The sequence below is a fragment of the Papaver somniferum genome, chromosome 10 (assembly GCF_003573695.1).
Source record: "Papaver somniferum cultivar HN1 chromosome 10, ASM357369v1, whole genome shotgun sequence".
Lineage (NCBI taxonomy): Eukaryota > Viridiplantae > Streptophyta > Magnoliopsida > Ranunculales > Papaveraceae > Papaver > Papaver somniferum.
Window position 1 is genome coordinate 160,178,156 of NC_039367.1, and position 13,985 is coordinate 160,192,140.

The 13,985-nt window shown below is 36.1% G+C and overlaps 1 protein-coding gene and 1 non-coding gene across 2 annotated transcripts; one reads left to right on the forward strand and one right to left on the reverse strand.

Moving 5' to 3' along the window:
- Positions 1–654: 654 nt before the first annotated feature.
- On the reverse strand, positions 655–6,255 carry LOC113316718 (cellulose synthase-like protein G3). Its single transcript, XM_026564864.1, has 5 exons — positions 6,127–6,255; positions 5,783–5,908; positions 5,436–5,691; positions 877–1,061; positions 655–777 (listed from the first exon to the last, which is right to left on the reverse strand). The coding sequence occupies exons 1-5, from the start codon at positions 6,253–6,255 to the stop codon at positions 655–657; spliced, it is 819 nt and encodes a 272-aa protein (XP_026420649.1).
- Positions 6,256–6,692: 437 nt separating this feature from the next.
- On the forward strand, positions 6,693–6,776 carry TRNAL-CAA. Its single transcript has one exon. It is a non-coding gene; the product is annotated as a tRNA-Leu (tRNA).
- The last annotated feature ends 7,209 nt before the right edge of the window (positions 6,777–13,985 follow it).

Genomic DNA, 13,985 nt, shown 5'->3' on the forward strand with positions numbered 1-13,985 from the left:
AAAACAAGTATTGTTTTCCCCACCCGTTCCACCCACATTGCTTGTCTAACTATCCATAATTGAATAGGTAAATAGTGGAGCTCCTCTTTAGTTATACCCTATGTAGAACTAAAGGTCATATTTCATTCACTCATAAGAAAATGAGCAAGTGCCCTTAGAGACTTAAAGGTCCTAAGTTCCATTCCCACCAAGACTAAAAAATCGAAGCAATAAAACTCATTTTCTCCAACAATCCCCCACATGAATGAAATATCGATAAAATCAGAAAACGGAAAGCGAGAAATACCACTATAGGCAAGAGGTGTCCATGAGGCCTTGAACCTTTTCTTAGTGAGAAATTGTCAGAACTAGTTGATGGACAGTGAACGTGATGTCTTGAACTGCCATTGTTTGGTGTAATCCGCGATAATAACCACGCGTGATATCTCTCTAGGTGTTGTCAAGTTCGTGTCGTTGTGTTCTTTTTGGCCCTGGAAAAATCCCGTTTCTCAGAATGCTCTAGAGAATCAGCTCCATTCTCATAGGAAGCGACCCACTTCTACATTCAGATAGGTGAGTTCCATCAAGAGTGTTTACTGCTATACCCCACTTCAATCTTAAACTGAAACTATAGAACTCATTAAGACTTAGTTAAAAGTCATCCTTCACATGCAGTCACACTATCACATCTACACCATAAGGAAGGGACGGAGAATGAAATACAGAATCCCATCCTTCACAATTCAATTGATAACCTGTGAAATAGTCTTCCACTAGTGACCCATATCTGAAACCCATCTGCACAACAACAACACAAATACTGAATATTAAAACATTGCCTGCAATCATCATACAGTGAATGAAGCTCACTTGATGAGTGCACAGACCCTGCCATACCTTATAACCCCATTTGGTACCATTTTCATATTCACAGCTAGCTACACTTTGAGCCATTTCCAGAACTGCTTCTGATTGAATGGACTTATCAACAACATGGTTAGGGTTTAGTTCTGGTTTTTCAGCGGATACATATGACGAAGGCCCACCAAAGAAAGCTCGTCGACGAAAAAAACTCCCTGTACCTAGGGCTGGCAATGGATAGCCGAAATCCGAGATCCGTTTCCGAAAATCCGACATCCAATAGGATTTAATCCGACATATCGGATATCGGATATCGGAATCCGATAAGCTATCGGATAATACCTATTATCGGAATCGGAATCGGATTGGGGTCCTTCCGTTAGGTTAATATCCGACATCCGATAGCCTAGGGGTGTACTTGTAATTTCCTACCTCCGGGGTATTATCTGTCGACTGTCGGGAGAATAACCTAATCAAAGTGTTACTCATTTTTTCTCATTCTCTAACACAGAAAACTCAGAAATATATTCGTGAATCGTGATTTGATCGAGAGAGAGGGACTGAGTGATCGATTTGATCGTGATTTGGTCGATAATATTGATGATCAGAGACTCTCACTCAAGAAGTAAGTCATTAGTCATGAATCTAATCGATTGTTTCGAAGATAGTTTTTTTTTCCCCCAAATCGATTGCGTATTTGCATGTTTGATGTTTGAATATATATGTTTTTAACTGTTAGAATAAATCATGTATTCATGTTCTTCTTTTAGCTTTTTCATTACTGAATTCAGATGAAATTAGGGTTTTCGATTTGATTTGAATTTAGGGTTTTGAGTTGTTTGATTGATTATCAATTTTATATCAACCAACGATACCTTTAAGCTGCTATATATTGTATGCATCACTATTTGTTTGTCTGCATCACTATTTGTTTGTCTGCATCACTATTTGTTTTGCCTGCATCACCATAGATCATTAGTATGACATCTCCTTGGAATGTTTTACCTCTGTTTCATTTATTAGTTTTTGAACACCCAGTTTAGTAAACATGTCGTCATTCATCCATCAGATTTGGGTTGCTAAATTTCGTTCATTATTTTACTACTCAAGTAAATATCGTTCATGATTTTGCATTATGTTTGAAATAGTATGAGGCTATGTTAAGGGTATGATCAGCATAACTGAAACTCAGCATCCAGTTGAGGAAGCATGTTGTGCTTCATTATACATGGAACATGACAAATGTTTTCATGCTTCAACTTAGGATGACTTTGTCGTGAGAACGTATTCAACGTATTAAACTCTAACTTTCTGTTGGAGCAGAAGAAAGGAATCTTGCAAGTTCTTTGTGGTTTTCTTTGAATGCAATAACGGCTAATTGGGGGACTCTTTCTTTTATATCGAAATTTTGTAAGTTCTTTAGGGTTTGTAATCTCTTACCTTTTTGTTTTGGGTATGTGTTTTTGAGTTTCCTTTTGAATCTATTTGGGGTCTGTAAGATCCAAGTGTGTAAATAGTTTTATTTTCTAAATGACTTTGATAGTGTCTGTTGTCAGTTCATTTCCATCACTATTTGTTTGTCTGCATCACTATTTGTTTGTCTGCATCACTATTTGTTTTTCTTTCTAATTGATTGTTTCTGTTTAATCATTTTTTATGTCATATGTACATTAATGAACTCATGAACTGTGTGTTTATTTCTGGGTTTTCGTTGTTCTCAGAATGTCTCAAAGTGAAAAAGCGTCCAATAGAGTTGGAACTACAAGCTGCAGTCAACCAATTTCCCAACAACCAGAACAAGAAGATCAAAGTGTTGCTTCAACAATTGCTTCAACAGCACCTTCTTCGAGTAATAAGAGATCATTAGCATAAGTAGCAGATGAAAATCATCCACTTGTTATTGCTTTATTGAAGAAATTGGGCACAACAAGGTCACCTTCATGGGATGAATTCACTAGGAAAATCATTGTAGAGCCTGATAAAGATAACCCGGGTAAGGAAGTGGCTGTCCTTATGGGTGAATGTCATCATTGCAAAAAGTTGGTACCTGCTTGTAGTGAACAAGGAACTACCCGCTTGGCTCAACATCTAAGAATCTGTCCCCAGAAGCCTCAAAACAAGCCAGGCCAGATGAAGATTACCACTGCAGTTAAAAAAGCAGATACTAACCAAGTTAAATTACTTAATTACAAGTATGATCCAATAGTTACTAGGAACTGCCTTGCTAAAATGATTTCTAAACATGATTACCCACTTAACATGGTTGAGCATTTTTATTTTAGAGATTTTGTTAAGTCTTTGAACCCTGCTGCGAGAATGCCATGTAGGAATACAAGTAAAGCTGATGTGTTGAGGTGTTACGCTGAAATGAAAGGTGAATTGCAATTACAGTTAGAGAATTTGACTTCCAAATGTAGTCTCACAACTGATATGTGGACTGCCAAACACACTAAAGATGGTTATTGTTGTGTCACATGCCATTTTATAGATGATGAGTGGAATTTGATTGCCAAAACCTTAGCTTACATTGTAGTGCCATCCCCGCATACAGGAGATGTTCTCTCAGATTTTATCAAAACTTGCACATTGGAATGGAACATTGATAGGAAGTTTTTCGCTTTGACTGCTGATAATGCTCCAACTAATGGTGTTATGATGAGAAATCTTATTAAATGGCTAGATGGTAAGAATTGTTTGTTGCTTCAAGGAAAATTGTTTCACATGAGGTGTAGTAACCATATACTGCATTTGATTGTATTGTATGGCATGAAAGTAGCTGTTGTGTTTATAGAGGGTATTAGAGATGGTGTTAAGTATGTAAAGTCTTCACAAGCTAGGAAAGAGAAGTTTGAAACAACATTGACACAATGTAGATTGTCTGGAGAAGTTAGTTTAGATGTGGACACAAGGTGGAACTCCACTTTTACGATGCTTAAAAATGCAATTAAACTGCGAGAAGGTTTTCATAGACTTAGTGAGTTCGATTCTGACTTCGATATTCTGCCATCAAGTGAGCAATGGGACCAAGGAATAGAAATTTGTAATTGTTTAGAGGCTTTTAATAATATTTCAACTGAGTTTGCAGGGATTAAGTATCCAACTGCGAATCTTTATTACAATGGGGTATACAAAATTAACCAAAGCATCACAAGTTGGGAAGATAGTACTTTTGAGTATGTCAGAGAAATGGGGTTGAAAATGAGAGAAAAGTTTAATGCATATTGGAGTGAAAGTAACTTGATTATGAGCATTGGAGTGGTTTTAGATCCAAGATATAAGGCAAAATGGGTTAGGTTCACATATAAGATAATTTTTGGGGATAATGAACGTGCATCAGTTGAGTATGAGAAGTTCAGAATAGACTTGACCAAAATTTTCAAGGCATATGAATCTCAAAACAACACTTCAACTCCTGCTTTCTTTAGCAACTCTGTCTCTCGCATGGATGTAAGAGGCCCAGGTACAACTAACCCAGATTATGCTACTTTTCTATTGGAAAATGATGAATATGATGTTCAAAAATCTGAGTTAGAGACGTACTTAGAAGAACCAATTCTTCCAACTGTGTCACCCCAAGATGAATAAAATTTTGATATATTGAGTTGGTGGAAGCTAAGTGCCGCTAAGTACCCAATTCTATCAAAGATAGCAAGGGATGTGTTGGCTGTTCCGATGACCAGTGTAGCATCAGAGTCCATGTTCAGCGATGGTGGAAGGGTTCTAACAACACACAGAGCTTCATTAAGTCCAGAATTAGTCCAAGCACTTCTATGCTTAAGTGATTGGCTGCCAGGCTCCTTTGATGCAGGTAAATATTCTTTTCCTTTGCTTAGTTCTTTTCCTTTGCTTTTCTGTGATGCATCATGTACCATTAGCTGATCGAACAACAATTGAATCTTTCATTTTCTGCAACAACCAAGGAAAGCATAACCATGAGCATGACCATGAGTACCGAGTAGCATGAGTATGGAAAAACATGTATAAACCCCGTTGCTAGTATAACTCCACCTGCAAATGCGCTTTTATCATATTGTTTCATTTTGTTTCGTTTAAACCCTGTTGCTAGTATAAACCATGTTTGCTTCTCTTTTGTTTCTTTTGTTAATGCAGATATGGAAGTCATCGACTGAAGTTGATGCAATGATGCAACATATAACCAGGCATCCAAGGAAGATCATCACTAGCAAGTTGTTTGACATTATTGTTAAGTCTATGTACAAGAAGACATGGTTTTTGCTCTTTCGTTGTTGTGTACTTTTGTTTGCAGACTGTTTGGTTGGGTGTTTGTAGTTTTTTTCTTCATGTGTGATGTGACTGAGACACTGGAGTAGTGCTTCTGTGGGTTTTTCTGTCTTTCCGTTAAGCTAAACACTTGAAAATTCTTTTAAATTTCAGATTTTGCTTCTGTCCAACAAAACCGGATATTAACGGATAAAAATCCGATATCCGATAGGTTAACCTTAACCTTATCGAATTGGATTTTTGATATCCGTCGGATGTTATTGGATATCGGATATCCGATAACCCTTAACCTTAACCTTATCGGTATGGCCAATATCCGGCGGATATTTATCCATTGCCAGCCCTACCTGTACCTACGTAATTGGTTCCTGCTAAACCATCCATACCGATTGGATTTATTTGAAACAAACGTTTGTTTTCACCTCCATAAATGTCGTTCTTATTAATCCCATGAAAGCGTTGAGGGAATTGAACATAACGGTATTTTGACATTTTCGAATCCAACATAAAGCATAACATATGAACCGGAGTATTAGGATCATTTGAATACATGTCGCAGTCTAACGTCAGGATTAGTGGTGCATTTGTCATGGCAGCCGAGACTCGAAGCTGATAGGGAAAATAAAAAATGCATTAATATTACAGGAAACAAACTTATACAAGTTACAAAGTTAGTTTGATACGTGTAAGAGTAGCTTACCAGAACATTTAGAGCACCAGCCTTGAAGTGGTGGTGTGAGGCTTTACTTTTCTGTCTCGAAACATAAACTAGGTTTGGCATCTCGACACCTGTGATGTCCTTGTCTTTACCACTCTCTAATAGAACCTGAGTCAATAACCGTCAGGAAAATTTGTTGAGGGATGTTATACAGACTGCAATCATAATACGTTCAATGACATATTATTGATATTGCTGACAGGACTCACTTTACACCAGTACTTATATGTATTGTAGTGTCACACTACTACTCATGTGTACCATGCATAATGTCTCGCAGCCAACAACTCATTAGATAGATCAAAAAAGTATGATTAAATCGGTACCTGGACTACAGTAGGATGATCTTGACGTGTAAATCCGTGTGCCCACCGATTGAAAGCTTCACGCTGCTTATCAGTTTTGATGTGCTCATCACCAACACACTCTCTGTCAACAACGCTTTCTACTTTCATTTTCATAGTTTCCTACATCATCTGCGACAAATAAAAAGGGAAACAGAACAATCAAAAAATCGATAAATTGGGAGTAGTAATTATTCAAGTGATGATAACCTAATAAAATTTGTCAGTCATCAAAAAAAAAAGATGGTCAATTCATATTTGTTATTAACTTCTGTTCTATGCAAACTTTGTAGTGACAATGAGGAAAGCCTTTTACACCAGAGTCATCAACAGCACAACTTTACAAAAAATGCGCTGAGGAATTTGTACCTTCTTGATAGAGAGGTCTAGATTTTCATGAGTGGTTCTCTAGTAAAAGAAAACTACAGACGACATGAAGTAGGTTGAGACATGTGCAATTGGGATATCTGGGGTATAATCCTTTTGGGACTATTGTATAGAATCGATGGTTTGGATGAGTAAGCTAGGTTTTAAAACTGTCCATCCATGTCAGGATGGCCGAGTGGTCTAAGGCGCCAGACTCAAGTTCTGGTCTTCGAAAGAGGGCGTGGGTTCAAATCCCACTTCTGACATTTTTAGTTTTTCATATTCTCTCCATCTCAAGCTTTGCATCCTTTCTCTTCCAATCCATTTGCCATCATATATGTCGACATCTTGAAATTGGGCATATATAATTGTTGGTGGCAAATAATTGATTATGGTAGATGAAAGAAAGAACATTCTTCAATTTACTAAATCACCTTGAATACGTTTAAATTTGATTTGCTTTCGCTCTCATCTTTTGTGTTTTTCTTTTGTATCTTCGTTATATGTATGCTTCATAGAGAAAGCCCAACTAAGCCTCTAAACAGTTGCAAGATATACATCAGGCAAGGATGAACTTCTTATAGGCTTTCCTTTTTCTTTTCTACACTTTTATTGACAAACAATGAGACTATAACATATGGGGTTATAAATGCAGCAAGGAACATTCCCAATAGTTCCAGGTGAATTGCTTGGTTTCAAAATTGGCCAACTACTATTATTAGCCTATTAGGACTTAGCTTACTTGGTAGATGTATCATCTTGAAGGGGCATAACTGCATCTTTTAACCATTTGAACAAAGGGCCGGTATCAACTATCAAGTCATTGGTTTAACGGGAATTTTCTATGTATATGTTGCTATATCATATGCACACCTAAAACGAATTAACGACTTCCTTTGGCCTAGCCTCCTATCTTATCAAGATAAAAAGTTTTAATACTTAAACTACAAGAAAGTTAAGTGTGGACGCCAGTACATGTTCTTCGCAAGTGAAATTACTTTTTGACGATATGAATGAACTTCCAAGTTTATCAAGAAGGCTTTGAAAATTAGGAATAACATAAATCGTTGTTTTATCGAATGAAAGTTGGAAACTTAGAAACCCCGAAAATGACACATTATTTATTTACTAGAAACATCAATAAAAAAAAATGATCCCTTGAAATGTAGAACGCTTGAAAACGATCATTAAAAACAAATAAATAATTAAAAATAGACACCATCCATGTGCTTTTGGTTTAAATAGTAATATGCACTCAGTCTCAAGCTCATTTGTGGATTAAAGTATGTGAATAGATTGTGCACTACGATGAGAGAGTTGTCTAATTAGAGCATGTGTCAAATTTTCAACTGAGTTGCCCAGGCTATAAATGCAGTAGTATTTTATAAGATTGCGATCTGAACCTGTAACAAGATGCGTGAGTATTATATAAGCTGAATCTAGATCAATAAATTTCTTTCCATAAACCAGAATTCTGAACTATAGCTTGAACCTAATCAACCTCTTTGGTCGATAATCCCATGCTGCATCCCTTTGGTGTCTCAAATTTCCGACCGCACTCCTATGATCTAGAGTCTTATATATTCTTTTTACCCACAACTCCATGTAACCGATCAAAACCATTCCTTCGTATTTAGGGGTTCCTTAATTTTCTATTCTTTAATTTTCATCCTCTTAGTGTCAAATTTCTAACAAATGTTTTGTTTGTTTTTATGGTTAGTGACATGAACTCGATTGCCAAATGGTGGAATATTCATTTTGGTGTAAATGCTTTCAGTGCAAAATGTAATCGAAGTGAAAATGTCAAAAGGGTTCATCGAAATTCCTTCTAGGTTAAGAAAAAAATTCGAAACTCTATAGCTGACCAAAGATTCGTATTTTGTTTTTCACTCTACAATTAACATCCATGATTATTACAAAATTTAGTGTCTTAAGATGTTGGGTGCAAAAATCAAATACAAGGAACTATCAAATAAACAAAAATTATTGATACTTAACTACTTTGTAATGTAAGTGATGGATTTCACAAAACGGACGAGCTCTCAAGAAAATTTTGCAGACCTATCGTGTTAACAATAAAATACTGAAAGAATGATGTTAAAAATAAATTTCTGAAAAGCTTAAATAAACACTCGAAGGAGTCAGAAAACAGAGGACATAGTCACTTGATGATCAAGTTGTCCTTAACACGATAGTTCACCAATACACTTCAAAAATGAGTGATGCATATACCATGTGGTGAAGTCGTATCCAGGATAAAACTGCCCGTTGCAAATACTATAAGTACTATAGTACTTTCCCACTCTTACGAACTTTACAACAATGGCACAGAATAAAAAGACCACACAGAGGGAGAAAGACGAATAGAAGAAGGATAGTAGCTTCTTTTGGACACAATTTGGAATGAAGGATTCGAGTTCATTTATAGGCAAATGGACAGGGTGAAATTAATGCACATTAATGTGCGGAATTATGTTTCATGTTGTCAACATAAATCGGTCATAAAATAATCAAAAGCGGTAAGAAATAATGTCGTCATTTATGCACATAAAATTATGAAATATTTTTAGTAAGAAAATAAAATCACCCTGGTGACACGCCCCCCACATTTAAGACAAAATTTATTTTGATTTTAAAATAGTTAAGGAAATAATTCAAAAGAATTTTGTCAAAAAGATAAGTCTTGGTTGACCTATGTCCATGGGGTAAGAACGAGCCCGAGCCTTAAGCCCAAGGTTTAGTGAAAACAAGTATTGTTTGCCCCACCCGTTCCACCCACATTGTTTGTCTAACTATCCATAATGTAATATTTAAATAGTGGAGCTTCTCTTTAGTGATACCTTAAGTAGAATTAAAGGTCATATTTCATTCACTCATAAGAAAATGAGCAAGTGCCCTTAGAGACTTAAAGGTCCTAAGTTCCATTTCCACCAAGACTACAAAACCGAAACATTAAAACTCATTTTCTCCAACAAAAAATTGTTTGCAGCAATAGATTTCTTGCTACATAGGTTATTGCGACACTAGTAGGGGTTTATGCATAACCATTGGATGCTGCAATATATTAAGTTTCTTGTAGTGTAACAATTAAACACGGAAACACTGTTCTAGTCATACAGACGTGAGAGTGCATTGGTCGCAATTTAAGAGAAAAAACATAAGAACTCCATCGGCATAGTTACTTAAACGTATCCAATACGAGAAAAAAGACGAACTATTTTTGTGCAGACTCCTAAGCACGATTAGAAAGATCATGATTAGTTCTTCGAAAGCTATTATCATCAAACAAAGTCAATTCTGTTTCACTGCTAGAGAAAAAAAATACATAGCCTATGTTTTTAGGTTTAGGAAACTAGAAGGGACGAATTTGAGTGGAAGAAATGAAATAAAATTAAATTAAGGGTGTAAAAACAACATATAAATGAGGAAAAAAAATAAAAATATTTTAATTACTTAAAACTTTTCTCGAGATTCAAATATATCTAGGATATAACATCCAATGGTTAAATGGTGTACCTTTACGGATATTTTCATGAGGGTGACCTCGTCACAGCACGACTGGTAAGGTGATTCTGAGGATCAAATTATTTGCTTGGAAATTAGCTCAAAAAGCTCTTCCAACTAATGCAAGACTAGGGACGCATATTAAAGAAATAAATACAGAGTGTCGAATGTGTAACTCCAAAGTTCAAGAAACAAAACAACATCTAATTCAATCTAGCCCCTTTGCTAGAGCTATTTGGTTTGGTTTTTCTTTGGAAGTAGTGAACACAAAAATTGGAGCAGACTCTATAGAAAATTGGATTAAAGAATGGATTATGGAACCAGACTTCATACAATTTTCGGACAAGATTCCAACCATTTCATGGTTCATTTGGAAGTATAGATGCTCAGTGGTTTTTTGACAAAATCAGTCCAAATTCAAATAACCTAATAGAGAAAATCAAGACATTCTTACAACAATACCCTCATGAGAAGATCCAAAAGAGTAAATTCAAAGAAGTAATGATTTCAAGGTGAAACGGTCAAACTTATCATCAGACTGGATAATATTTATTGATGTTTACAAGAAAGAAGATTCGACCATGGGATATGCTTTCATTCTTTATTCAGTGGATGAAAGTGTTGTTTTTCATAATCCCGTCTTGGTTTTCTTGTGGATGAAGTTTCTGTCAAGGATTGGTGCAAACGGACTTCGAAAATATAGTTGATATATTGGTACTTATAATATCTCACCTGACATACGTACATTTATTCCTAAATGGTTTTTTTATATCACTAGTATGCCGAGTACCGACTTTCATGTCAACAGATTAAGAGTTGAAGGGTAATGGTTGGAGACGTCATCCATGGTGTTTGTACCCTATTAAAATAATGTACTTGCGTGCCGCATAAGCTATTTAATAAGGTCAACTCATGGGTTTATTGAGGAAACCCACAGGGCTTATCGAGGAAGCCTAGATTGGACTTATTGAGAAAGTCCGAAGGTTTATTGAGGAAACCAACCCGTGGATTTATTGAGGAAACTCACAGGGCTTATTGAGGAAGCCCAAACCGGACTTATTGAGGAAGTCCGGAGGGTTATTGAGGAAACCCACAGGGCTTATTGAGGAATCCCAGACCGGACTTAGGTTGAGTTTGGTAATGCTTTTCTTTTTTCAAAAGCACTTTCAAAACCTATATATGTCAATAATTTCTGAAATTAGTGTTTGGTAAAAAAAATTAAAGTGCTTTTTATCCAAACCACTTCCCAAATTCCTCAACTTTTAAAAGCTGGGGTGGAGAAGCTTTTAAAAGCTACAAAAGCATAAGTTTTAGTCCCACCTAAATTTAATGCTTGATTTATCTTTTTTATCCCTATTTTATTTTATAAATAACAAAAATTAACCTTAAATATATATAATCATTTTTTCTATTTTCTCTTTGAATATTATTACTTTTTATTTACAAACTATTTTATACACCATTTCATTTCCTTTATCAATAATAAAAAGAAAAAGAAATATTAAATGACTATTTAATTAATTTGAGTTTGATTTTTTGTTTGAAAATTATATATGTATGTATATATTCAAAAGTGGTTAAGTAAAAAAAAATTTTTTTGACAATCATAATAACAGTAACAATTAGTAAATTTAATATTATATATTTATATTTAATAGTAAAAAATTAATTATTTTTAAACCAAATAAAATTGAATGAAACTATTTTCAAATATACGTCCGTTTTTGTCATTTGCTACAACAACAATGGTTGAATCTGATATTTTACCAAACATACGTTGACTGCTTTTTTAATCAGCTTTAACTTTAGTTAATATTTTACCAAACGCCAAACTGTTTTTTTCTCACAGCACAACACATCAACGCATAACAGGAAAGTGCTTTTACAAAAGATGCAGCAATACCAAACTAAGCCTTATTGAGGAAGTCCGGAGGTTTATTGAGGAAACCAACCCGTGGGTTTATTGAGGAAACCCGCGGGTCTTATTGAGGAAGCCAAGACCGGACTTATTGAGGAAACCAACCCGTGGGTTTATTGAGGAAACCCACGGGGCTTATTGGGGAAGCCCAGAACGGACGTATTGAGGAAGTCTGGAGTTTTATTGAAGAAACCAACCCGTGGGTTTATTGAGGAAACCCACAGGGCTTATCGAGGAAGCCCAGACCGGACTTATTGAGGAAGTTCGTAGGTTTATTGAGGAAACCCACATGTCTTATTGAGGAAGCCCAATACGGTTTATTGTGAGCACATGGCTTATATAGAAGCCCAAAAGACTTATCTGGAAGTCATTTTGGGATAGACACAAATCTTGGGAGATAGATAAGAATCTTCCAAGATAGATACAAATCTTCCAAGATAGATACAAATCTTATGAAGATATACAAAGATCTTTCAAAATAAACTCAAATCATGTGAAGATATACAAAAATATCTCAAGATAGACATGGATCTTCAAGGATAGACACAAATAAGGATAAGTACAAATTTAGGGTTATTATGGAACCAAATTAGGGTTTTTTTCCTTTAAATAGAAGTCAAAATCCAACTCAAAGGAAAGGAATTCTGGGTTAGCTAACCATACCACAACTATTGTAATCTCATATCAATAAAATATTTCTCCCTACGGGGATTCATCCGTGGACGTAGGCATCAATGACCGAACAACGTTAAATTCTTTGTGTCTATTTATCTTTCATGCGTTTTTAGCCCTAATTTCACATCAAATCATCATCACAATCATGTTTTTGCCTAGAATTTATTTTGGGTACGAACATTGGCGTCGACCAAGGGGACTGAGCAGCAATCGTGTTCCTCCATTGAGAATTGTTTTCCAAGCGTTTTTGAAAATTAGGGTTTTAGAAACGTTGTGAAGAAAAGTTGCAGAAAGTCTCCAAAACGTTACGAAGAAACAGTTGCAGAAAGTCTCGAAAACGTTGTGAAGAAAAGGTTGCAGAAAATCTCAGAAAAGTTGCGATCTAAAATTGAAGAAAGTCTCGGAAACGTCGTGATCCAGAATTGAATAAACGGCAACAAAGGTGCAACGTCGTGATCCAGAGTTGAGTAAACGGCAACAAAAATGCCTGCGCAAGATCGAAATATCTGGGCAATTAATGTCCCTAGTTAGGAACAGGAGCTACCTGCATTCGAATAAGGTAATTCTCTGAAATCAAAGTCTAGTTATTATTAACTTAATTGAGACATTAGAGTTTCTTGAGAAGGATGGAAAAGTGATTAAAAGGTTTTTCAATTAAAGTGGAAAACAAATAAATATGAAAAAGGTAAAGTGACAGTTGGGCACCAACTCCAAAATCCGATCGAACGGTGCTAGCAAGGAATACATCTGCGAAAGAAAACATTAACAGTGCAACGAAGAGCACATTTATCAAAGCATGAAAGTGGGACATCAAGATCCTAAAGAAGCCTACAGAGAATGGAGAAATAATTTTTAAAATATTAACTACTCGTCACGATCCTTTTGGTTCTTCATCTCCAGAAGGGTCGTATGGTTCCTCATCACTGCAAGAATCATTGGCATTCCCTCCATACCCATGAGCTCGAGCGCGTCTGAGACGAGTACGAATACGATCACGCTGTCCGTGCATGACCTCCAGAGCTTCATCAACCTCAACATTTTTAATCTCGAGAGCACCAAGATGATCTTTAAGCCTTGCGTTGTCATATTGATAATTCTATAATGCAAGCTCCTGGATCCTTTCCCGGTTGGCTATGGACTCTGAACAAAGTTGTCCAGTTCTCTGAAGGAGGGAAAGCCCCTGAAAATAGCAAGGAGTCGTAGGAGTGATTGTCAGCAGGCGGCATATGCCCGATTTGACGATTCCACGAGCAACATCAACATCGGGATCACTCACGAAAGAGTCCCTATAATTATACAAGAGCTGCTTGGCTTATATGTATACATTATAGGAAGAAAGGGGTCATCGGTGCTAGGGAGACGAGGAAGGGGTGACGGC

Excerpts from the sequence above, each read along its gene's own strand:
- LOC113316718 (XM_026564864.1), bottom strand. The coding sequence starts at position 6,255 with ATGAAAGTAGAAAGCGTTGTTGACAGAGAGTGTGTTGGTGATGAGCAC. Across the intron at positions 5,909-6,126 it reads ATCATCCTACTGTAGTCCAG|GTTCTATTAGAGAGTGGTAA; the intron begins GTACCGATTTAA and ends TTATTGACTCAG. Across the intron at positions 1,062-5,435 it reads AGCAGGAACCAATTACGTAG|GTACAGGGAGTTTTTTTCGT; the intron begins GTACAGGTAGGG and ends TGCCAGCCCTAG.